Source organism: Ahaetulla prasina, chromosome 1, assembly GCF_028640845.1.
Source record: "Ahaetulla prasina isolate Xishuangbanna chromosome 1, ASM2864084v1, whole genome shotgun sequence".
Classification (NCBI taxonomy): domain Eukaryota; kingdom Metazoa; phylum Chordata; class Lepidosauria; order Squamata; family Colubridae; genus Ahaetulla; species Ahaetulla prasina.
Genome location: NC_080539.1, coordinates 27,606,623 through 27,632,292, shown reverse-complemented (window position 1 = coordinate 27,632,292; position 25,670 = coordinate 27,606,623). Strand labels below are relative to the sequence as shown.

Below are 25,670 nucleotides of genomic sequence, written 5' to 3'. Positions count from 1 at the left end.
AAACAATGGATGGAAACTAATCAAGGAGAGAAGCAACCTGGAATTAAGGCGAAACTTCGTAACAGTGAGGACAATTAACCAGTGGAACAGCTTGCCTCCAGAAGTTGTAGGGGTTTCATCACTGGAGGTTTTTAAGAAGAGGCTGTACAGCCACCTGTCTGAAATGGTATAGGGTCTTCTGCTTGAGCAGGGGGTTGGACTAGAAGACCTCCAAGATCCCTTCCAGCTCTATTCTGATTGATTCTGGTTTTAACTACAACCAAATGCAGAACCTGGGAGACGGTTATCTAGCAGCCACCCAGGGAGTTGTGATTTGCCCAGATCTCTTGCTCAGGGACCACTGTGCATTTTCCCAGCTAAGCTGGTCTCAGAAGCATTCTGGATTATGTGAAAATGTATATTCTGACCCTGTAAAGAATATAGACCTAAAATTTTGCTATTCAGACATTAGCTCAATCATTCCATTGTTTTCTTACCATCCAAAGTGAGTTTACAGTATTGTTTTGTGGCAAATTCCAGCTGGAAGCATTCCATTTACAGTATAGCATAAATATAAACAAAGATTCTGGGTGTTCTGACCTAGGCTTCCTTAGAAAGTATACAGCACAAACTTAGTCCCTGCAAACATCTTTAATTCATACTGCTGTGAATTATTGTCATTCCCAGTCCCACAGACTTATCAAACAGTCTTGCAGGGGAGTGTTTACAAACACTCACCTTATCCCCCTTGGAATGCCAGAGAACTAATTGCCACATGCGGGGCAAAGCCAAACTTAGCACAGAGTCTAACAGAACTTTTTCACAGCTTTTATTGACCGGATGAACTAATTGCTTCATACAAAAGCTCATGTCCTGTTTGCTTCTCTTTTATTTCTTATGGGAGGGGCCAATCATCTCCAAGCCTTACTCCCAAGTCGACCCTATTGTCTTAATTGTTCCTGTCTCTTGGCAGCTTTGCGCATGCGCACATTGGGAACAGGCTCACACTGTTCTTCTGCCTCGCTGGTATTAAACTCTGGAGACTTCGGAGGCAGTGAAGAAATACCAGATGGCCTCCCCCCCACTCCCGCACCTCTGCCATCGTCCGAGCCTTCTCCAGACTCCAGGACTGGTCCACATTCCTCCCCAACCTCCTCACTGTCAGAATCTGCTGCCAGCTCTGCTAGCTGCTGGCGGGCCACAACACTGGGTTTGAGAGAGGGAGAGAGAGAGAGAGGGGGGAGTTATTGAAAGAATGAGTAGATTTGCAAGAAATGGAACTGATTGATGAGGGTAAAAGAATATGAAGCTTAGCAGGTATATGTAGTTGTTGCTTCCTGTGATCACAACTTTATTAAGAAGGATCCTAGGATGTTTCATATAAGGGAAGCACTCTAGGACAGGGGTCTCCAACCTTGGCAGTTTTAAGACTTGTGGAGTTCAACTCCCAGTGAAGCTGGCTGAGAAACTCTGGGAGTTGAAGTCCACAAGTCTTAAAGTTGCCAAAGTTGGAGACCCCTGCTCTAGGATCTCTATGGATCAGCTTGCATCCTGGCTTGGATAAGTACCAAAAAGTTTTAGGATTGGAGCGATTACAGCATAGCCATTACAGTAGCCTGGAAATCTGGGTTCGACAGGATGGTTTAAGACTAGGGTCTGAAGTAACAGGCAGACTAAAAGGCGGTGTGCAGAAACCTATCCTGGCAGCGTACACTTTCAGATGTAAGTAAGCCTCTCCCAATCATAATGCTACTTTCTTTATGAGGCTTTCTTGAGCCAGCAGCAAAATGTCCCCCTCTAGCTTTGCGTCAGCAATAGAAAAAAACAAAACAAAACCAAGACTGGAGTGTAGAAGACCTCCCCCTAAATTACTAAATTATTTTAGCACAGCCTAAAGCTTTCCAAAGATACTCATCCGCAGCATGCTTTCATCTGTTACTCGCTCCCCTCCTTTTTTTCTTGCCCACCCACCCACCTTTCTGGAATCAGGCGGGGAATGCCAAGTAGCAATGACATCACTCGGGGGCCACCCCATTACATCACCCTTGCAGAACTTCCCAAACTCTAGAGAGAAGGCGGCTCAACCAATCCAGAAGCTCATTGGTTTAACCCTCGCAAAGCTGCTACCCTCTCAAGCATGCTGCTGTTTCCCAATCTTCTCGCTGCTTCCCTTACTTAGTATTTGGCAGGACTACACTCTTTGTCCGCAAGGACAGCACAGTGTCTGGTGGAATAATTAAAGATCTGGGGGGGGGAGGATTTGAAGAGAGAGAAATGCCTTACAGAGAAGATCTATCCTGTATGTTGGATGTGCTTCCACGACACCCTTAAGCCGGCAAATAGAGACTAGAAACTTGCATTTGCATACCACATGAAGAGGTTTACTGTATCTGAAAGTGCTTTTTCAAAAGGCAACTGGACTGGGGGGTTTTGTTATTCTTTTCCTTAATAATAATAATATCAGAGTTGGAAGGGACCTTGGAGGTCTTCTAGTCCAACCCCCTGCCCAGGCAGGAAACCCTACACCATTTCAGACAAATGGCTATCCAACATTTTCTTAAAAATTTCCAGTGTTGGAGCATTTACAACTTCTGCAGGCAAGTTGTTCCACTGATTAATTGTTCTAACTGTCAGGAAATTTCTCCTTAGTTCTAGGTTGCTTCTCCCCTTGATTAGTTTCCACCCATTGCTTCTTGTTCTACCTTCAGGTGCTTTGGAGAATAGTTTGACTCCCTCTTCTTTGTGGCAGCCCCTGAGATATTGGAACACTGCTATCATGTCTCCCCTTGAAGAAGAAGAAGATGTTTTGCTTTTCCTCCAAGAAGCATCATCAGTTCTGGCAGGATGGTGGGGGCTATGGAGGGATTCATTCTTACAGGATGGGGGCGGGGTTGGAAGAGCTTCAATGGAACTTTTTTTCCATTGAAATGTTTCCATTGACATTCAATGGGGTGGTGGTGGTGGGAATGGTTGGAATGGCCTCAAGTGCTCTCAGGGAGAATGCTGCATAGTTACTGTATATTTTACAGGTTTATTGTATGTTTTAATTATTTCTGTGAGGAGGAGCCTTAGCATACTGCATAAGACTCCTTTTATCTGTTTATGTTTGTTTCATTGTTCATGTCTCCTATTGTGAGAACCTTTGAAAATTGAGTTGTTGAATGACCCGGTTAAATGTGCTGCGTGAATAACAGCAGTGGGATAGATTACTGACACAGTTAGCCAATTTTTGTTTCCTAAGAGCCACAACCAAGCCCAGATGCAACTACTACACAACCCTGACTGGTTTGCATGAGCACAGAAGGAAATTGCAAGACCACAAAGAAAGGACACCAGAACCACATCCTTACTGTTTCATTCAATGCTTTAGCCCAGTATTCTGGTTCTAATGAAGGACCCCCAAATGTCTGTGGGTAATTGTGCTAATGGAAGGTTTCTCTCTTGAACCAAGACACTCTTTCCACCTAACAGCCCCAGAAAAGCTCACAAGTACAACGCAGACAACACTCCAGAGGTGGGTTTCATCAGGTTCTGACCAGTTCTGGAGAACCGGTAGCAGAAATTTGAGTAGTTCGGAGAACCGGTAGTAAAAATTCTGACTAGCCCCGTCCCCATCTATTCTCTGCCACCCAAGTCCCAGCTGATCGGGAGGAAATGGGAATTTTGCAGTATCCTTCCCCTGGATTGGGGAGGGAATGGAGATTTTACAATATCCTTCCCCTGCCACGTCCACCAAGCCACACCCACAGAACTGGTAGTAAAAAAATTTGAAACCCACCACTGCAACAGCCCCTCTTCAACTCCTCCCAGTAAAAAAAAAAAGTAATTTTTGAAGTTGCATTTGCTTTCCTAATCATGGCTATAACAGCAGTTCTACAGAATAATCCCGATCCTGATTCCCATATCCGAAGAACAGGGAAGGAACGCAAGACGGTCTCCCTGCACTGCTCCTCAGCAACAAATACCGTCACACAATTATCTCTGGAGTCCAGCTGCTGGCTCTGCCCTCTCCCACACTCATGTCCCCTGCTTCTCTGGGTGGCAGCCTCCCCACCCGCTCCTGGGAAAGAAAATCCAAGGTCAGATCAAGAATAATATGCCGGCTCAAGGTTGACTTAGCCTTCCATCCTTCGGAGGTTGGTAAAATGAGGACCCAGATCGTTGGGGACAATAGGCTGACTCTGTAAACCGCTTAGAGAGGGCTGTAAAGCACTGTGAAGCAATATATAAGTCTAAGTGCTATTACTGGTGCTATAATTATTGCAGTCTTAACTAGAATTAAGACAGAGAGCAGTATTTAGATTTTCTGTATCCTGTAATTACTCAAGGTGATGAACATACCTAATAGCAATAGCACTTAGACTTATATACTGCTTCACAGTGCTTTTATAGCCCTCTCTAAGCGGTTTTACAGAGTCAGCATATTTCCCCTAACAATCTCAGTCCTCATTTTACCGACCTCGGAAGAATGGAAGGCTGAGTCAACCTTAAGCCTGGTGAGATTCGATCTGCCAAATTGCAAGCAACCAGCAGCCAGCAGAAATAGCCTCCAATACTGCATTCAAACCACTGCTCCACCGTGGCTAATGCTCCTTCCTCCTCCTATTTTCCCCACAACAACCCTGTGAGGCAGACTGGGCTGACTGAGAATGACTAACCCAAAATCATCCAGCTGGCTTTCATGCCTTAGGCACGACTAGAACTCATGCCTTCACCATAAGGTTAAAAGGATCCAACCAAGAGGATCTAACCAGATCCTGCCTGCTAGGAAAAAAGTTAGTGTCACTGCTTGTGAAAACACACAAGGCTCCCCAATGGATCTTTACGCACCATTTTTTTTTTTTGTAATATCTTCTTCCCTCTCAAAAAAAATATAAGTGATGCCAGAAACCATGGCTGGATCACAAGCAAGTTCTGCATTTTTCAAAAGATATGGAGAACAGATGATTGCAAACCCAAGAATGTTGTGCTTGCAAGTATCTTCTGGCTCCTATTTCAAATAAAGTCATGGTTCCTATAAAGGTCTCTTCTTCACTCTTTTATTCTTGCCTGTATCTGAAGCTAAAAATTAAGTGCAGGGCATTGCAATCATTTGCTCTTGCCACCCTTTCATCTTTTCACCCTCCCATTTTGCTCACTGTCAAACATAATTTGTAAGATCCTTGGGGTAGAGAACTGTAGATTTGATTATAAGCTTCTTGAGCAAAAAGTTAACGAAGCAAATAGTGCAAAGCAGCATTGACTTGCAAGAGACCTTCGTTGTGGGGGTAATAAAATATGGCCTTCCCTTGCACACGGATGTGAACTTTTGCTGTCCTTCAGCTGTGGGCTGGAAACTTCATCATCAACTGCAAAACCTCTTTGATCTGCCAAGCATCTCACAGAGCACTGGGAGCATCATAACAAATGATCAGAACAGAACTGAAAGCCATTGCACGTCCCAACTCTTTGCTAACAGTCCTGCTTTAATTAAAAAAAAACAAAAAACCAAACCCTGACACTGGTTTATTCACTCTGATTCCCAAACCTGCTAAAATCTTTTGGCTCATAGAACTCAGCCACTCAGAGATTCCTCAGAAAGTGCAAATGCCAAATGCAACTTACTTGGCTCTCGCCCACCGGAGGCGATTGCGTTTCAGCACAGCGGTCAGCATGGCTGGTAGTTTCTTTCTTGTCACCTATCCACGGATGGCACTTAAAGGGCGACCAGGGGCATGTCGGTCCTTAACTCCAGAGGGGCTCAGGATTCTGTAGCACCCTTTGGAAACTTCCAATTGTCCATCTACTCCAAAGAAGCAGGGGAGTGACAAATAGTAGCACTCTCCCCTTGATCGGCACCCACTGCTCTGACTCAGGCGTCCGTTCTGCTATCTAACTACCAGCAGGGAGGAAGCTGTCTTGTAATCACACAGTGGGACAGAACTTCCTTTGCGTGCACGCCTTCTCTGCACAACTTCTCCTCGCAGCGGAGCAGTCCAAGTCCAGCTGTTAGAACCTCACTGATGGATACATGGCTGAATCCATGTGAGCTCCATGGAACGCTGCCCAACCCAGCTCAGGATGTTTGTCTATCAATCAACAACCCCTACCATTTTGGCTTCCTCGGTGCCTTTTCAACCACCAAACCAGCAGTCTGGGATACGGGAATATCACCAGCACACGTTGACACATAATATTATCCATCCACAGCACTCGCTCAGCTTCTCCACCCACCCACCCCCACCCGCGTCCTCCCTTGAGCTGCGTTCTCCTGAGTGTGGGTGTGAGAGAGTGGTTGTTTTATTTCCGGCCAGATGACAGAAAGGAGACAGGCCTCAAGCAGATTAGCTTGGGACTCTGGGACTCAGCTTAGTGCTGAACAAGCAAAGAATGGCAAGCCAGAGGACACAGGAGGTCCTCCAGCTAATGCGTAGCAGGCAAGCCAACTCTTTGTGTTAACCAGCTGCTGCTATCGCTATTAGTAGTTGCTCAGCCCCAGCCATGTGAAAGAGGAAGGAGTGATTGGGTGGGGGATGCGAAACCAAGAACAGAGAGCAGGAATCAAGAAACAGAAGATGAGTATGGGTCTACAACCCCACCCCCACCCGCTATCCCCTTAATAAGGAAACACAGCTACTTATTTTAAATATTTATAGCCCAGATCTTATGCCAGGTTACAATCCACATAAAAGGCAAGACAGAAGACTAAAGTAAATACAGTAAGAACTTCATTTACAACACACAGTAACTATCCCAATGATATCAAATAAGTTATGTTCAGAAAACATGCTTAGCTAACTGGATCTGTTCAAGATCAAATGCCTTGCTTAGTTTTTACCATGATGGGGCTAATATGTTATAGTAACCCAAGCTATGAGACTTTGTGATTCCCTGGACTACATGCACCCTCTAAATCAGGGATCTCCAACCTTGGCAACTTTAAGTCTTGTGGACTTCAACTCCCAGCAGAGCTGGCTGAGAAATTCTGGGAGTTGAAGTCCACAAGTCTTAAAGTTGCCAAGGTTGGAGACTCCTGCTCTAAATGAGTGACTTGAGTAAGCAGATTCAAGTGTCAATGAAGCCATACGGAGTGCTGAAGGGACAAAAGACAAAGTTAAACTGTAGATGTTACACGCTGAACCCGAGAGTCAAAAGACAGAGGTTTCTTTTATGTGAAAAGTTGAGAAAGGCAGGTCTGGTGTGGCCTGCAAAGGTATCCAGAGCAATCAAGGCCATGTCCTGCATCCCAATGTATGCAGGGGTTGGCTGCTGGGGGTTCGCCGGGGTTCAGGAGACCCTCTAGCTAAGATTCTGTGCAGTTTGGAGAACCCACAAATCCTACTTCTGGCTGGCCCCACCCCCCTGCCCCTCTCAGGAGTCACCACGCGGCCCGTTTTGGATGCAGGTAAGTGCAGGGCGTGTGCAGAGTCTTGGGGAGGGCGAAAAATGGGCCTACCGGAAGTTCGAGAAAGCCGGAAACAGACCCTGTTTCTTGCCTCCAGAGGGCCTCCACAGCCTGGGGAGGCCGTTTTTACTCTCCCGGAGGCTCGAGGAAAGCCTCCGGAGCCCGAGGAGAGCAAAAAGCCCCCACCCCACTGTGGTGCTGGCGGTTGACTAGGCCACACCTGCCATGGCCACGCCCACCCAGCAACCAGGCAGAGAACCCCTTGGTAAAATTTTTGAAGCCCGCCCCTGACCTCTCTTAACCTTGAGCCCTGAGGGGAAACCCCCCTGGAGATTTCAGGGTTGAGATTAGTCTTTCCTGGAGAGGTGATCTCTCAAATATTGGGCTCCTAAAGCATGAAGGCTCTCCTCCAAAAGCTTGGAGTTTGCCAATTACATACAGCAGCCAGCACAATTATTTTATACAGGAGAGCAGAAGATAGGAAGGAACCTCTCTTTCTTCATTGGTGATTCTTCTCCACTACCTGTGATACAGTTTACTTGCATTTGGAGTCTACTGATTCTAATGAACTTCAAACATCAGCCTTTGTGGTGGTGGGGGAACCTCTCTTGTTTGATATTATCCAAAATCTCACGCCTATTTTGAAAGGTTTGTTAAAGGAAGACGTAATGCAAGGGTTCAGAATTTAAAAGAGACTACCCCTTAGTTGCGATGGAGAATATCTGTTTTCCCTAAATCATTTGACATGCCACAGGCAGCAAAAATGTGCCTGGTTCAGATCTTAAAACGTAGCTCCTGCTTTAAAATTAACCAGTTCCTCCAATTAATCTACAGATATTTCAGTTCGTCGTTTAAAGAGAGGATATCTGCAAATCAATTCCATTGAAACCTAAGATATACTTCTGAGTAAAAGGGATTCTATTTGTGTGACTCAGTTATGCATTCATGCAACACATTTAACCTGGTCAATTTTCTGGAGGGGGCATTCACACAAGTTATTGACTGCGAACAAAAAGGCTGGGTTTGTACAATATACTCAACAAGAGGGGGGAAAAAACAACCAGCTGATTTTGTATTCACAAAAGAGCAGATTGAGCCTGCTGCTGCTTCTGCTTGCAGGAAAGTGATCTACCTGATGATCCAGTGCCAGACGATGAATGAAAAGAGCAACTTCTTCAATGCAATAGGAAGCAGCCATCTTGGCTGGCATCCCAGGCTCCTGTGCAGCTATAGCTCTCAACATCTTTTTTAGCTACAAAAAAAATATAAAAAAATCTCACGGTGATAAATTAGGGCTGAAGCCGAGCAGGGGATGGCACAGAGGGGAAAAAAAATCTTTTGCCTTTAGGAGGAAAAAGTAAGGAAACTTGAAAAAATAGCCTTGTTTTTCCCCCAACTGCTTTAAACTTCTATTTCTATGTCCCAAGGTCAAAAAGGAGATTCCACTTAGGGCTATCAGAAAAGGGATGCAGACACGAAGACAACCACTGGAAGGCAACAAACAAATACAAAGACTGCCTTTACTGTCATCTAGTGGTCAGCCAGATTTTATAGCGCTACTTAACTCTCTGTTCTTCATTCGCACAATATGAATCCGGCACAAAGCAAGGTTATATGAAGGTATTTATTCTGGCCTTGATTCTGGTCCAGAAATATTTGCACAACACTCTGAAATAACCAGTTAAACATGTCAAGCAGATGTCACCAGCCATTTACAAAAGCGGGAAGCCCTCTAACCTCCTGGTTCAGATGGAGCAATGGTGCATGGAAGTTACTTTCTTGGAAGACTAAGGGGATTTTCAAAGCAAGGGTACTTTCTAATTCAAATTTATTGGAACCCTTCCAAAAGCCGGCACCATAGGACGTCTTTTACTGCGGTGAGCAATGCAAAAGCCTGCCAGCATGGCTGGCAAAGTTGCATAACACAAACCCAAATACTATCTGCTTGTTATTTCTAGTCTGTGGAATCTCTTCTTCCTAGCTTAAGCTTAATATTATGCAATAATTTGAGGTGCCTTTTGAGTATGTCGCATCCAACAAAGAAGCATCCAGGATATGCCAGCGAGGGCCAAAGTACTGGAACATTTTGTTAGATTTTGAACATAGAATATAACTGGACAGTCTTTAACATGCAGGCTTTAAAATTCAGTATTTAACATGACAAAAGCCTGCCTCTCCCAGGCACAAGGCCTGAAGCAGCAGCTGTGCTTGTTTGAAATGCAGTTCAGCTTGAGCAAAGCATCGATTGGCTGATACCTAGGAAGTCATGAATATACTCTCCCTTCTTATTTCCCAGAAAAAGGCAGAATTGCACTTTTTCTCCTAAAATATATCAAGGCTAATATTTCATCCAGAGTTGGATTACATTGTTGGGAATGTAATTCTAAGTAACTGAGCAATTATGAACACAACTCAGGTCAAGAGTACTGATCACTGTTCCCACCATGGTAAGACCTAGAAAATTCTACAAGAAATGATGGTGATCATTGATTTAGAATGGTTGTAATAGATATTAGGCAAATTTATAGAGATCACACCAAGACAATTGCTTGCTTACTTTTTGCTCGTTTGTGCGTTAGCATGTTGTGTGAACCAGTCTATTTGGTTCACTGGTGTGATAATAGTAGTTAAATTGTTTGACAACTGGGGAATCAGATTCATCCTTGATTAGTTGCCACACTGGATGGATCTGGCTCAGCTGTTATCTGTCAGCTCAACCTTATTTCCAATAAAATAAAATGAGAGATCCCCCTCTTCCCTGTAAATCAGTTGGAGCTCTTAGAGCTGACAAATAAAAAACAACTACTATTACTCAAAAAACTAACCAGGACCCATGCAGTCTATCAATCTGGGTGCTTTTTCTCACTTTACATAACCACGTTCTAGATCAGGGGGTCTCCAACCACGGCAACTTTAAGACTTGTGGACTTCAACACGCAGAATGAACTCTGGGAGTTGAAGTCTACAAGTCTTAAAGTTGCGAAGGTTGGAAACCACTGTTCTAGATGTCGTAGAATGATCCAGATGGGCAATTCTGACATTAGTATGGATCTCTACATGCTCTCCTTCCTTTGGACTCATAGTCAGAGAGATAAACCTCTGCAGCAAAACCTTCCCTCTAGACCATGGGTGTCAAACTCGATTGCATCATGTGACATATTGCAATGTATCACAACATTTTTTCCCTTTGCGGGGGCTGGAGTGGGTGTGGCCTACGTGTGGATGCATCCGGCCCATGGGGCCGCCAGTTTGACAGCCCTGTTCTAGACCCAGCAGGCCGCAGTTATCGCAAAGACCCTCCTACCTGAAACAGCTGGCATGCCAATCGGCGTTCAGGGCTTGCAAGTACTGACCATCGTAGATGCTGTGGCTGCAACTGGCACATATTGGCAGGTCACTTCCTGGGGAACACAAAAGAGGTAATAGAGGTCATTTTCTGCAGCTTAGAGAGGCGACTCAGCTGGAGCGGCATAACTCTGGATTCTGGCAACAGACTTAGCTATTAAAAATAAAAAAAGTGCAAGTGTTGGTCCTTTTTCTCTCTTAACTTCCCAGGCTCTTGGATTAACCCTAAACATTCAATTCTTTTGAGACAGTCCTTGCCAAAATATAGAGTGGAAATCTAATGCAAAGCAGAATGCCTCTGAGAACATGCAAAAGATTTTATCCATCAAAAATCTCGAGATGAGCCTTCAAACTTCTTTGTGTCTTTTTCCTCCAAAGCAGAGCCATGATTATCCTCCCCCTCCCACCCTTTAAGAAGAAAAGTGCAGAAAAGAGGAGAATGTGTTGTAACTTATTGTAAGCCATCCAGAATCGCTTGTTCTGTGAAATGAGATATTGGACGGACGGACGGATGGATAGATAGATAGATAGATAGATAGATAGATAGATAGATAGATAGATAGATAGTTTCTTGTTTCTTTAGGGATGAAATGAGAGTAGTTGCCTGCCAAAGGGGAGAGTCAATTTTGCTGGTCCCAAAGGGTTTCACTGCCTTGTGCAGAAGGTGCTTTTCTGACTTTTGGATCAATGTCTGGTGAAAAGCAATTGATTTTCCATTTCTGTAACAACAGCCTTATCCCCCACTTCACCCTCTAACATGAGAAGGTGAAGGACAGCTGTGAAGAAACAAGGGGATCTCTACCTATATTTGTCTTTGCCAGTCACATAAATGGGAAGTAAAGCGTCCAAACCAGTTTTGGTGGTGGATCTAATCATCCACCACAAGAGCAAAAGTGCCTTGAAGCATGTACAGAGTTACCGCTCATTGCTTTACTTTCTACAAATGGCATTAATTCCTGTCCCAAGCCCTCTATTTTAGCATGGGGTCAAAAGGATGGGAAGAATGAAGAAGGACTAAAGGAAAAAAAAACACCAAGTCCTGCTGTTAGATCTGCATCTTATTAACAATATCGTTTCAAACCAGCTCTTATGTTACAGTATAAGTTACAGCACACAGTACAAGAAAAAAAAATGTCTAAAAGGGGAGAATTATTTCCAAAGTTATAATACCACCGAAAGCATCCTGCTGAAAAACATAAAAGTAAAAGAAGAGGGGTGAGAATTGAGCCCTTAATTCAGCTCGTTCAAGAATTTTCCCCCCTGCCCCTTAGCTAACTAGGGGTCATTTGTTCTTGGTAGGGAAATGGCATCGGGAGACTAAGATCAGGCAGCACCCTGGACAGCACCCACGGGATGATGAGGGATTTGAAATAGGTATAGATTTTTTTATTTTGTCAGCTCCGTCCCCATATACTGCCTTGGTTGGGGTTTTTTTTTTTTTTTTGAGTTGGAAAGTATCCGAAGTAGGAATTCCGTGGCTGAACGGGAGAAGAAAAGGCATTCCTGCTCGCAGAGGGACCCATACAATTTTTTTTAAAAAAAATTTTTTTTAGTTTTTGCGCTAAAACTAGTTTCGAGACGGCGAGCCCGGGTGCAAATGCAATTGGGGGATGAGTGCGGGGAGGCGGTTGGCGAAGAAAAGGAAGGGGGGGGGTTGCGTCAAGGTCCCCTTTCGACGTGCCAAGGGCATCTCTCCGACATGGGCCTGCCAAGTCCCCCTTCCCCCTCCCCACAAGCGCGGGGGAGGTGGGGGGGGAAGAGGGGGAAAGGCATCCGAGAGCTCGCTATTAGTTTCACGTGCGGATGCCCGCTCGCACGAATGTCTTGCGGGTAACGCAGCGAGGGGGGTCAAGGCAGTTCAGTTCCCGGCGGGACTCAAGGTCACCTGCGGAGGATTGCAGCGTTCAAGAGATCGCTCCCCCCCCCCTCCCTCCCCGGGGAAGCAGGCCGGCGATTGAGGTAGGGAGGGAAGGAGGAGGGCGCAGGGGGAATCTCCCGACCCACCTTCGTCCTCTCCCATGGGCTCGTCCCTCCAAGTGCAGCACAGCAGCATCAACCTCATGCAACCGCCCCCGCCTGGCCCGGTTAGGCAGTAGCAGTAGCAGCACGGCGGCAGCAGCGGCGGCGTCTCCACCTCCGGCCCGGCGGCGCAACGGAGGGGGCAGGGCGGGCGACCGGGCTGACTACGCCGGCTGCAGACTCACCCGGGCCGACTGCGAGGCAGCGCTGGGAAAATGGGGCGGGGGGGAGAGAGAGAGAGAGAGAGGGAGGCGGGTCTAAAGAGGAGAGCGCGCGAGCGAGCAAGCAAGCAAGCGAGCGGACCCCCCCTCCCTCCGTCCCCATCTCTTCCAACCAATGCAGAGCGCCAGGCGAGCCAATGCCTGGAGGCCTGGCCCCTCCCCGCTCGCCGGCTGCAGGAGCTCGTGGCGTGTGGGGTGGGGGGAGGGAAGGGGAGCGATGTCCCGGGATTGCAGCCAGTAGCCATTCGGGGCCACGCGCCGCGCTCAGCCTCGGAGGAGGAGGAGGAAGAGGGTCCGTGGAGGATCCGGGCATCGGTCCGCCTGGGGAGCGCCTGAGAGGCACTTCTTGAAGATTAAAAAAAAACAAACCAAAAAAAAAAAAAACCTGGTTGGGATCGAAGGGGTGGGAAAAGGGATCTCATCCCAGCTACAAAAAGGCGACTTCTTGGATGAGAAGCTTGAAAGGTCTCCAAAGAAAAACCAGAAAGTCCAGTTGCCTCTTGGGGAAAAAAAGCACCTTTGGGACAACCATTGACCTGGATGACTGAGAAACAGAACAACTAGACACAAGGACAGTTTCTTTCCAAACGCCATCACTCTGCTAAACAAATAATTCCCTCAACACTGTCAAACTGTTAACTAAATCTGCACTACTATTAATCTTCTCATGGTTCCCACCACCCATCTCCTTCCACTTATGACTGTAACTTTGTTGTTGTATCCTTACAATTTCTACTGATAGTTTCCTGATTGCTTAATTGTAGCCTATGACTATCATTAAGTGTTGTATCATTGTTAAATTTGTACCCTATGACTATCATTAAGTGTTGTAAGTGTTGTACCTTGATGAAAGTATCTTTTCTTTTATGTACACTGAGAGCATAGGTACCAAGACAAATTCCTTGTGTGTCCAATCACACTTGGCCAATAAAAAATTCTATGACAGAGAATCTCCATAGACAACTTAGCATACTTGCTAAGTCCCTGAAGGCCTGCTGAAGCCAGGACAACTTCTGGGCTGCTTGTGGAAGAAAAACTCTGGTGCCGGTTTGGGGGTAGGAGAAGTATGCAATTTGGGGAAAGGTGTTTGTTTTTTCAGCAGTTATCACTTCCACTCTTACCCCCTCCCCCATACAGGTAGTCCTTGACTTACAACAGTTCATGTAGTAATTGTCCAAAGTTACAAGGGCCCTGAAAAAAGTGACTCATGACCGTTTTTCGCACTTAGGATCGTTGGGGTGTCCCCGTGGTCAGGAGATCAAAATCTGGATGCTTGGCACAACTCATATTGACGATGTTGCAATGTGCTGCGGGGTCATGTGATCCCCTTTGGCGACCTTCTGAGAAGCCAAAATCAAAGGGGAAGCCAGATTCACTTAACAATTGTAGCAAGGAGCAAAATTCACTTGACAAATGTTTCGCTTAGCAACAGAAATGCTGGGGTCAATTGGAGTCGTAAATTGAGGATTACCTGTAATCTGTACTAATAGTAAGTGGATTTGAGTTGATGGCTTCTGCCACTGCAGGGAAACAGTGTGTTCCCCTTTTGCACCTTCACAACTATCCTTCGAGGTAGGTTAAACTAAAGGAAATGCATGACATCCACCTTCGCGCAGCAGGCTTATTTGTAATACAGGTAGTCCTTAGCTTACAACCGTTTATTTAATAACTGTCCAAAGTTACAACATTGACAAAAGTGACTTATGCCCATTTTTCACACTTATGAACATTGTAGCATTCCCATCTTCAAGGGCTCTAAATTTGGATCCTTGGTAACTGGCGTATATTATGACAGCTGCACTGACCTGGGGTCACATGATCAACATTTGTAACCTTACTAGCTGGCTTCTGACAAGCAAACTCAATGTGGGAAGCCAGATTTCCTTAATGACCATATTATTCATTTAATAACTGCAGTGATTTGGGGCAAAGCTCATTTAATAACTGCCTTGCTTTGCAATGGACATCTTGGGCTCAATTGCAGTCATAAATCAAGGACTACCATGATTTGACTTAGCTAGGTAGAATTAGCTGCAGTTAAATTTCCTGCATAGTTCCTGGTGTAGTGAGTGGCTATGGAAAGTAAGTACAGTAAGTCCCGAGGAGGGATGAAATGCTCCTGGTTTGGATCGGCTCGCCCAATCTGGTAGCGATTGTGGTGAGTGGTTCGGAGAACTGGTAGCAATCACGGTGAGAGGCTCCGCCCACCCGCCCGCTGTCATTACTTCCTGGTTTTAACCAGGAAGTCATGTGTTTTGTACCCTCTGTGCATGTGCAGAAAGGGTTTGCACATGCGCGTGCGCAAAAGTTGTGTGCGTGCATCTGACACTCGTTCGTGAGTAAAACAAGCACATGCACGGCGTGTGCACTTCCGAACCGGTAAGGAAGTTAAGTAGTTTTCACCCCAGTCCTGAGTATATCCTCAGAGCTGGAGATGATCCCAGAATTACAAAAAAGCAGAACCATCAAAGATTCAAACCACATGTAGGCTGAGCTCACAAAGTTCATTTAGGGTATCAAGTAAAGGCTTAGCAACTTTACTTGCATAATATGAAAACTTTGATAGGTTTTTTTTGTTTGTTTGTTTGCAGCTTAACATGTACAAACCCAGCTTGTTTGGTTATTTCAGTTAATTTATGTAAATCCAGAAAACGTCTAAATTCAGGAATCGGATCTTCTGTGCTCTGTATTACTGTTGTAAACTGCTTGCATTCCTGCATTCCAGCTGGGAATCCAACACTTTTCAAATTACACACATTCAGAAAAGCCATATAGCAACTCACAGTTCCTTTATCTGGGAACAGAAAAACATTCTTTTCTGTACCTGATGTGGCATGGATTTGTCCTTCTTGTGTACAGGTAATCCACAATGTATGACTACAATTGGGACCGGAATTGCTGTTGTTAAGCAAGGTTCTTGTTAAGTGAGTAAGTAAGCACTTTGCTCTGGTTGTTAGGTGAATCGCTGCAGTTGCTAAGTGAATTATGCAGTCATTAAGTGAATCTGGCCTCCCCCCCCTTGACTTCGCTTGTCAGAAGCTGGCTGGGACGGTTGCGAATTGCGATTGCATAACCCTGGGATTTTGCAGCTATCAAAAATACATGCTGGTTACCAAATTTTAATCATGGGACTGTGGGGATACTGCAGTGGTCATAAGTGAACTTTGAATGATTGCTAAACAAATAGTGGTAAGTTGAAAGTGTGCTGGTATCTCAGTTGTACAGTGTGGGTTCGGGTGATATTGTGCAATAAACTGCTTACATCAAAAAGGCATATTTTATATGTGATGTGAGCTGCAATTTATGAAAGTTTATGCCTTTCAATACATTTTGTTAAGTTGGAAAAGGAAATTACATGGAAACTACCAGACTCCTAATACAGTCAAATGCAATTTTGCTCTATATAGTTTTTGCGGAGAAGTACAGATAGTCCTCGACTTACGACCTCAACTGAGCATAAAATTTATGTCATTAAGTAAGATGTTTGTTAAGTGAGCTTTGCCCCATTTTACAACCTTCCTTGCCACGTGTTTGTCAAGTGACTCTCTGCAGCTGGTAAGTTAGTAACCCAGTTGTTAAGTGAATCTTGCTTTCCCATTAACTTTGCTTGTCAGAAAATCGCGAAAGGTGATCGCGTGACCTTGGGACACAGCAATGGTCATAGACATGAACCAGTTGCCAAGCGTCTGAATTTTGATCACATGATCATGGGGATACTTCAAGGGTTGCTAAGTGTGAAAAATGGTCATAAATCTCTTTTCTCAGTGCTTTTGTAACTTTGGTCATTAAATGAACTGTTGTAAGTCAAGGATTACCTATATATTCTCTTTTTCATGATATAAACTATAGATTGCTCCATCTCATGATATATATCAACTCTTTTTTAACTGTAAGAGTTAAGAGTTATGCGTCTTTTACTGGCAGTGTCTTCTTGCACCTTCCTGCTGCCTGTGCTCTTCTCAGTTGCTCTAAATATTCTGCTAGTCTGGAGTTTTATTTCAAAAGATTTTTCTTTAGCACAATTTTTATATACTGCCTCTTCATATAGAGGATCCATTTGATAGCATGATACATTTTTTACCCTGTCTTATTCTTATCTAATCCAGCATTCTACTGTACTTCTAATCATGGCCAACCAGAAACTTCAAGAAAGTACATAAGACAAAAACCTTATCAATTCCCTTATCATCAGATATGCTACCCTAAAACATGTGCTTCCAATTACTTATAATGCCTGTTAGTCATTATAAACACTTTCAGTTCACATGTGTACTTATCCATATTATTTTTAAAATCTTTTTTAAAAGATAAGAAAGTCATGAGACATCCCATGGCTGGATTTGTATTAAAAGAAAGATTACTGAAAACACAGTGACTATATTTGCTCAGTGTGTGTGTATGTTAACATTTATTCATTGGATAAATTTATATGCCGCCCCCACTTGAATGTCGCAATTCTGGGTAGTGTACAATAAGCAAGATACAAAAATGAAATAATTTCAGTTAAAATTGGTTAAAAAACTCATTGATAGTGATTGAGGAAATGACATTTATTATGATCCTGCAGGCATGAACTCATTCTGGCCCCAACACCTGAGCCAAAAATGCTATGTATGTCCTACCTGTTCGGTTAGGTTTTGGCACAGTACATTCTGCTAAACCAAAACATGCATTGTTTGATAATTAGGCTAAACATGCTCTAACACAGGGCTCTCCAACCTTGGCCACTTTAAGCCTGGAGGATTTCAACTCCCAGAATCCCCCAGCCAGCAAAGCTGGCTGAGGAATTCTGGAAGCTGAAGTCCTCCAGGCTTAAAGTGGCCAAGGTTGGAGATTCCTGCTCTAACACATGTAGAATAATTCCAATAAGAAGTATTCAGATACAGGTACTCCACAACTTACAACAATGCATTTAGTGACTGTTTGGAGTTACAACCGCACTGAAAAAAGCAATCTATGACCGTTTTTCACACTTAACGACGGTTGCAAATCCCCCCACCCCCACCCCCGGTGAAAATTCAGATGCTTGGTAACTGAATCCTATTTATGATGGTTGCAGTGTCCTGGAGTCATGTGATCCCCTTTTACGACCCTCTGACAAGTAAAGTCAATGGGGAAACCAGATTCACTTTAACAACTTCACCAATTCACTTAACAACTGTGGCAAAAAAGGTTGTAAAATCCATCAAAACTGACTTAAAATGTCTCACTTAGCAGCATGAATTTTGGGCTCCGTTGTGGCTGTACGTCAAGGACTGCCTGTATTAATAAGGTTGCACTGTTAACTGACGCACAAGGTGAGGAGAATAGGAAGTAATATTTCCAATAGCAGCTACGCTCTTGAATGTGAATTATTAAAAAAATCAGCAACAACAACAGATTATTATTTCATATATTGTTCATATTAGGTGGGTGGTTTTTGCTTTATTTAAGACCAAGGACAAAACATACTGCAGAGTTGCTGGAGCAACTGCATTCGGCTATCAAGGCTATTGGGAAATTCGATCCAGATATGATCAGGTGGGTCAGTTTGGAAAATATACAGATAGTCCTCGACTTCTGACCAAAACTGAGACCAAAATTTCCATTGCTAAGCAAGGTGGTTGTTACACCTGATATTACTACTTTTTTTTGCCACAGATGTTAAGTGAATCCAACTTCCCCCATTGACTTTGCTTATTGGAAGCTGGCTAGAACAGGGGTCTCAGCCAGCTGGCCGGGGAATTCTGGGAGTTGAAGTCCACCAGGCTTAAAGTTGCCAAGGTTGGAGACCCCTGAGCTAGAAGGACTGCAAATAGCAATCACGTGACTTGTTGGTTGCGGCAACCCTTCTAAATACCTGCAGGTTGCCCAGCACCCAAATTTTGAGCATGTGACCCTGGAGAAGCTGCTATGGTTGCAAGCGTGAGGAGTACTGGTTGTAAGTAACTTTTTTGGGTGCTGTCGTAACTTTGAACAGTCGCTAAAGAAATTGATGTAAGTCACAGACTACTATATCTTTTCTGAAAATAGCAACCAGAGAAAGAGAGAGAGAGAGAGAGAGATTACCTTTAAAACATTATTTATTAGTCAGGTTTTATTTATTTTATTTTTTTGGGAAAGCAGTTACTGTTCTTCTTTATAAAAAGTGTCCCATCCCAGTTACATCAAAGTGATTAAACATGAAGATGTGGAGCAGGTTGGCTGGTCATGTACAAGGGTCCCTGGCCAGCCCGTTCATTGGGAGCTGTCCGATGTCATGCCGGCGTCCACGTTAGGTATGGTACGGATGCTGTGGCCTGGCCGTGCTAATCCACCCGAGCCTGGCAGCCAGCAGAAGCTCCAGGATTAAGGCTAATCCCATTGGCACTGACAGCTTGGCCTGAGCTGCTCCCCTCCAAATGGAGGCAGTGTGTTCAGGGGGAAGGGAAGAATGGCCTGGCATGGGGTGTCCCCCCACACACACTTAGATCCAAAGAGGAGCCAGCAGAGAGAGACCAGGGAAGAAGCAGGGCCAGCTGGCCGAAGGCTCCTGTCCCCCCACTTGTGGGCATGGGGCTCAGGAGTGGGTTAAAGTGCTCAGGCCGCCCCCTCTGAAAGCAGCCCTCCTAGGCTGCAGCACCAAAGGGCCCCAGGGAGCTGAAGGCAGGGACGCTCCCTGTGGGATGGTTGTAGCACCAGTGAGAGGGAGGGGGGCCAGCCGGGGGGTGGCAAGGCATGGGGCTGTGTTGGCAGCGGCGGTGGTGGAATCTCTGCTTTTCTCAGGGGTGGGGTGGGGGTACATTCGAGACCAGGCAGTAGCACCAAAGTTCATGAGGTGAATGGTAGGCTGTCGGTCTGGGCTACTTCCTCTTCCGGCCGACTCCTCCTGAAATCAGAAGAGAGAGAGAGAGACAGAATGACCAAGCCGTCCAGCAAGTGGCTGACAGGGGCCGAGGGGACTTGCCAATCCAGAAATGAATGGCCCTGGGGATTCTGACCTTGGCTTGGGTGGATGCAACATTCTTAACCGGATTTGTTGAAGGCCTAATTATTTTATTTGGACATGTTCAACTTCCAATAGAAGAAAAATATTTTGTAGCTCATGGCTAAACTGTCGCATTCTTGGTGCTCTCTGAGCTTGGTTATTTGCACCAGTCAAAAAGAAGGTTGTGAAAATATTTACAGACCCCTCGCATCCTGGACATAAATGGTTTCAACTCCTCCCCTCAAAACAGTGCTATAGAGCACTGCACACCAGGACAACTAGACACAAGAACAGTTTTTTCCTGAACGCCATCACTTTGCTAAACAAATAGTTCCCTCAACACTGTCAAACTATTCACTAAGTCTGCATTACTATTCCTATTAGTCTTCTCACTGTTCCTGTCACCAATCTCCTCCCACTAATGACTGCATGACTGTAACTTTATTGCTTGTATCCTTACGATTTATATTGATATTGTTTTTTAGTATGATTTGATTGCTTTTTCGTACCCTATTACTATCATTAAGTGTTGTACTTATGATTCTTGACGAATGTATCTTTTCTTTTTATGTACACTGAGAGCATATGCACCAAAGACAAATTCTTTCTGTGTCCAATCACACTTTGCCAATAAAGAATTCTATTCTATTCTATTCTATTCTATTCTATTCTATTCTACTCTACTCTACTCTACTCTACTCTATATTCTATTCTATATGCTATTCTACTATATTCCTATTCCTATTCCTATTCTTTGCAAGTATTTCCTTACCTGACTAAGTAGCTTCATCAGTGCCATAACCAAGCAACCAACCAAGCTAAGAGCACCAAAAATTACATGCATTCAGCTTTAATAACATCAATGTCCTTTGTTGTGTATGTGGGCTAGTGTGATTTGTACAAATCCAGGCGATTTAGTTAATTGATGATTCTGGAATTTGAATAGTAAAACCCTTAGGCACAAAGTTTGGTTTTGGATTTTGGTATTGAAACCTATAGTAGACAGCTTTTATGGCATGGAATAGTACCTGGTAGAATCTGTTTTGGGCTTGGAAACTAGGTGGGGTCAAAATCCCACCAGCTACTCCTGGACCTCTACTGAGGATCCCCAACAACTGCCTTTACTGGTTCAGATGACAATTATTGCTTTGGGAACAGGGTGTAGTTGGTGCTCAGGCATTCTCCAGCTAACTGGATAGGAACACCAAATCAGTCCTGCAAGATCAGGACTGATTTGGTGCCAATCAGCTGCCCTGACATCTTGTTTCTGACTGGGAGATTCGGTGGACATTCTATGGCATGTTGAGTATTAGTCTTCTTCTTTCAACCCAGGATCAAATTGTTGGAGGAAGACTATCTCTGAGCATGGCAGTTTTGGAAATAAAAAGAAGCAGTAGCCCTCAATCAAGTTATCTTTCCAAGCTATGGTGCTACTTACTTTTGTAGCCAAGTGCCCCCAGGACTCCATAGGGCTTGGGAGGTTTACCTGTGTGTAGAGAAAAAAAGGGGGTTATTCAAGGCTAGTTAATTACCAGTAGTTAACTTCTGGACTATCCTTTGCCTCTTTCCTCCCCCTAAAACAGGGGTCTCCAACCTTGGGAACTTTGAAGCCTGGCGGACTTCAACTCCCAGAATTCCTCAGCCAGCTTTGCTGACCGAGGAATTCTGGGAGTTGAAGTCCGCCAGGCTTAAAGTTCCCAAGGTTGGAGACCCCTGCCCTAAAGTACTGCTCTTACCTCCATAGCCAGGTACACCTCCACCTGTGAATCCCAAATGAGAGAGAAAATCTTGTTAGCATTGCCATTACCCCTTTTAGTCACACACACACACAAACCCTTTCCCACTATGCTAAGAATTGCCCAGAAAAATGGGCCCACCTAAAGCACTTCTTTGTCAGTGGCTGGATTCATGCATTAATCCAGTAAGCCATCGTTTGCCGAACCATGGTGTAAAAAAGCAAATGGCTGGTTCATACAACATGCAAAGATAAAATCGGAGAAACTGCAACATATACTCAATGAAAATGAAGTAGTTTCTGGCTCTGTGAATTGTGGGAATGTAGCCAATTCTGTGGGGTGAACTAGCCACAGGCTTGAGAGCACATGATATGAATACAGTTGTTTCATTAACCCAGGTTTAATAAATTACAAGAAACCATTACGGCCATTATGTTTTGAATGTTGTATGATTTGGCCAGTCTCTTTTCTTTATTAATAACTCCTGGAAGGATTTTGGAGAGGCATTGCTCTGTTAATAACAAAAGTTAATGTTACTGAGGGAGCACACACACTAATCAAACCATCATTTGATCATCATTGCCCTCAGGACACAGGCTTGCTACTTTGGCCAGACAAAGATAATTCAGCCCAGAGCCCCTTCCTGCATTTGGGTATGCCAAGACCTGAGGCCTTCCCTCCACAACATACCTGGGTAAATAGGAGATAATCCAAAGCCAGTGCCAGCTGCTGCAATAGAGGGGAACAGGTTGGAGAAAGCATAAAAAGACTTTGAAGGGACAAGCACAGAGGACACTTGATTCACACAGTTAAACGAAGTATTGGAGGACTAAGGCAGCCAATGATTTTGCACATGTGTAAAGAGAACCCTTGCAGTTAGAATACCAAAAGCAATGTTCAAGCTAGCCAACTGCGTTTCAGCTTTGTATGCTGGTTTTATCCTTCCATGTGGTTAGTTTATGCTACGGTTGTTTAGTGTGATTCCAAAAGCTTGGATTAGCGGAATAAATTGTGGTTAAGCCAAGCTATAGACGAGCACATGCAAACCCAGTCAGTGTGCCTCCTGACATCTTTGTAGACTTTTTCAGCCCACTCAACATCACGCAAGTGCAGCTGTGGGCCGGTCAAAGCTTCAGATCCCACTGTTTAACATGTTATCTTTCTGTAGAATATTGACTCTTGAGTTCCGTTCCACTATACAGCTCTCTGGCATATTATTTTATATAAACTTGGATAGTTTTTTTCTCCCTCTAGTTAAAAGGGAAAAAAGAGAAAAAGAAATACAGGAATTTGCTTGCCCTTAAGGGAACAATCTAGTCAGTCCTAGAGGAGATGAACCCTGACTGCTCTTTAGAAGGCCAGATCCTGAAGATGAAACTGAAATACTTTGGCCACCTAATGAGAAGGAAGGACTCACTGGAGAAGAGCCTAATGCTGGGAAAGATTGAGGGCAAAAGAAGAAGGGGACAACGGAGAACGAGGTGGCTGGATGGAGTCACTGAAGCAGTAGGCATGAGCTTAAATGGACTCCAGAGGATGGTAGAGGATAGGAAGGCCTCAAGGAATGTTGCCCATGGGGTCACGATGGGTCGGACACGACTTCACAACTAACAACAACAAGGGAACAACACATAAGATAATCCACTGTGATGGAACAAATGTGGGAAGATGGGAAGAATTTGTAGGGTCTCTGAAGATGTTCAATCTTTTTATCACCATGGCTGAGAGTTGGGAGAAAGGTAAGACATTGTTCAATCCTAGGAAAGAATGGTCTTTTTCTCTATTGACTCAGCAGCAATTAGAATACCAGTGCTGGAACCCGCAGAAAAAATAAAAGTAGTTCTTTAGAAGGGCAATCTCATGATATAACTTTAATCAATGTTTCTCAACTGTGACAATTTTAAGATGGGTGGACTTCCACTCCCAGGATGCACCAGCCAGTAATCTTTAAGATGGGTGGACTTTGGCTCCCAGAATTCTCCAACCACCATGCTTTAAGATGAGTGGACTTTAACTCCCAGAATTCCTTCCTGGCTGGGGAATTCTGGGAACTGAAGTCTACCCACCTTAAAGTACGTTACTAGGGGATCCTGGGAGTTGAAATCCACTCATCTTAAAGTGGTTAAGGTTGAGAAATGCTGACTTAAATAAGTACATTTCCAACTACCCATGCATGGTGGAATGATTTATCCAGTTATAAAAGTGTAGGCTGAGGATAAATAGAATGAGGTATTCTTGCAAAACCTCACATCGTTTGTGAACTTCAAACATGGACAACTTCTTCTATAAGAAAAAAAATCCTTTATGAGGATCCTTTCATTTTCCATTGTTTGGAGATTTGGGAGTCACTTGAACTCTGAACCTCCTTTCCCTTCTGCTCCCCATGCTTCCTCCCCTGTTGATAGAAATCCTATTTTTTTATCTGGTTTGGGAGTTTACACCAAAATACTTATATATATTGTTGTGACAAAATAAAATAAATAAATAAATAAATAAATAAATAAATAAATAAATAAACCCCTGAATACTGCAGTCTTGTGCAACAGAATGAGAGAAAAGAGAATCATTCCCCTTATGGCCACTTGATTTAACTACCATAAGGTATTTTACTTGGGGCTGTTCTTGGAGAGTCTTCAGAAACTACAACTGGTCCAAAATCCAGTTGCCCAAATCCTTTTAGATTCTCAGTAGTGGAAGCAAATTACACTGGTTTTGCTGACCCTGCATTGATTGCCAATTGGTTTCCAGGTCCAATTTAAAATGCTGACCTATAAAGGCCCTTACAGTTTAGGGTTTGGGTATCTCAAGGACCCCCTTCTCCCAACAGAATTGACCCATCCAATCAGATCTGCCAGGGAGAAACTGCTGTAAATCTCAGATTTTCAGGAGATTCTGTCTCTCTCTCTCTCTGTGTATGTGTGTGTGGGTGGGGGGGAGAGGGAGAGAGAGAGGAGAGAGAGAGAGAGGGAGGGAGGAAGGGGGGAGAGGGGGCGAGAAAAGGGGGGCAAGGCAGTGCTGCTTCTTTGTGGCAGTCCCATTGGGTCTATTTTTCTATCTTTTGGAAACTTTTAAAAACTGAATTGCTTCAGAAAACTTTCCCCTGGTCTAAATTTTGCCATCTTTATTTCTGTTTATTATTTCTGTTTATTATTTTTGTTTATTATTTCTGTTTATTATGCTATTTGGAGGCTAAAACATATGAAAAACACTAGCAGGAATTGGGCATGTCTAGTTTAATGAAAAGTAGGATTAGGGGTAATATGATAACAGTGTTCCAATATCTCAGAGGCTGCCACAATGAAGAGAGGGAGGGGTCAGCCTATTCTCCAAAGCACCTGAGGGCAGAACAAGAAGAAATGGACAGAAACTAATCAAGGAGAGAATGACCTAGAACTAAGGAGAAATTTCCTGATAGTTAGAACAATTAATCAGTGGAACAACTTGCCACCAGAAGTTGTGAGTGCTCCATCAATAGAGGTTTTTAAGAAGAGACTGGATAGATCCTTGTCACAAATGGGATATGGTCTCCTGCTTGAGCAGGGGGTTGGACTACAAGACCTTCAAGATCCCTTCCAACTCTGTTATTCTGGTACTGTAGTTGTTTAATTCTATCCCAGGTGTCTGTAATCTGAATGTGTTCTATTTAAGCTTCCAAAAGTCTCCTAGGATTGTAGCGTCATAGAAATATGTTAAATAAATAAAGATATTGTCACTTGAGGCTGGAAGCAGAGGTGAGCTCTACCTATGAGTGTAATAAGGCTGAAAAGTGATAGGGAGAATGATACTTTCCTCATTTGCTTAATAGGATTGTTCTAATTATTTTAGCTGGTTGTAAATCAATTCTGATTTGACTGATCTTGGAAGCTGGTTAGTACATGGATGGCAATTACTTGTTAATACCAGGTTATTCACTAGACTGGATTTTTTTTTTAAAAAAGCAGCCCTAGAGATAGCCATTTTGCTACACTGCTAAGAAAACTGCATGGATATAATCATGAAGAAATGGACTTCTTAAAAAAAGCTTTGAATTGGTTGAATAG

The 25,670-nt window shown here is 44.0% G+C and overlaps 2 protein-coding genes across 18 annotated transcripts in view; both read right to left on the bottom strand.

Annotated features, from left to right (window-relative positions):
- The window catches only part of LIMK1 (LIM domain kinase 1), a 55,885-nt gene extending 43,072 nt beyond the window's left edge, over positions 1-12,813 (bottom strand). Inside the window, exons 1-2 of one of the 2 annotated variants that reach the window (XM_058164564.1) lie at positions 12,713-12,813; positions 10,668-10,764 (exon numbers count right to left, since the gene is read on the bottom strand). In XM_058164564.1, coding sequence (XP_058020547.1) covers positions 10,668-10,764; positions 12,713-12,770 — 155 coding nt within the window. In that variant the 5' untranslated portion in view covers positions 12,771-12,813. Of the gene's footprint in view, positions 1-5,583; positions 6,072-10,667; positions 10,765-12,712 lie in introns of those variants that run through there. The other variant, XM_058164563.1, reaches the window with a different exon arrangement.
- A 6,822-nt stretch (positions 12,814-19,635) lies between these two features.
- The window catches only part of ELN (elastin), a 107,641-nt gene continuing 101,606 nt past the window's right edge, over positions 19,636-25,670 (bottom strand). For 8 of the 16 annotated variants that reach the window (XM_058164545.1, XM_058164548.1, XM_058164550.1 and 5 more), the window contains 4 exons: positions 22,321-22,359; positions 21,631-21,654; positions 21,333-21,380; positions 19,636-19,795 (listed from right to left, as the gene is read on the bottom strand). In XM_058164545.1, coding sequence (XP_058020528.1) covers positions 19,770-19,795; positions 21,333-21,380; positions 21,631-21,654; positions 22,321-22,359 — 137 coding nt within the window. In that variant the 3' untranslated portion in view covers positions 19,636-19,769. The remainder of the gene's footprint in view (positions 19,796-21,332; positions 21,381-21,630; positions 21,655-22,320; positions 22,360-25,670) is intronic. The other 8 variants (XM_058164547.1, XM_058164549.1, XM_058164552.1 and 5 more) reach the window with 2 other exon arrangements.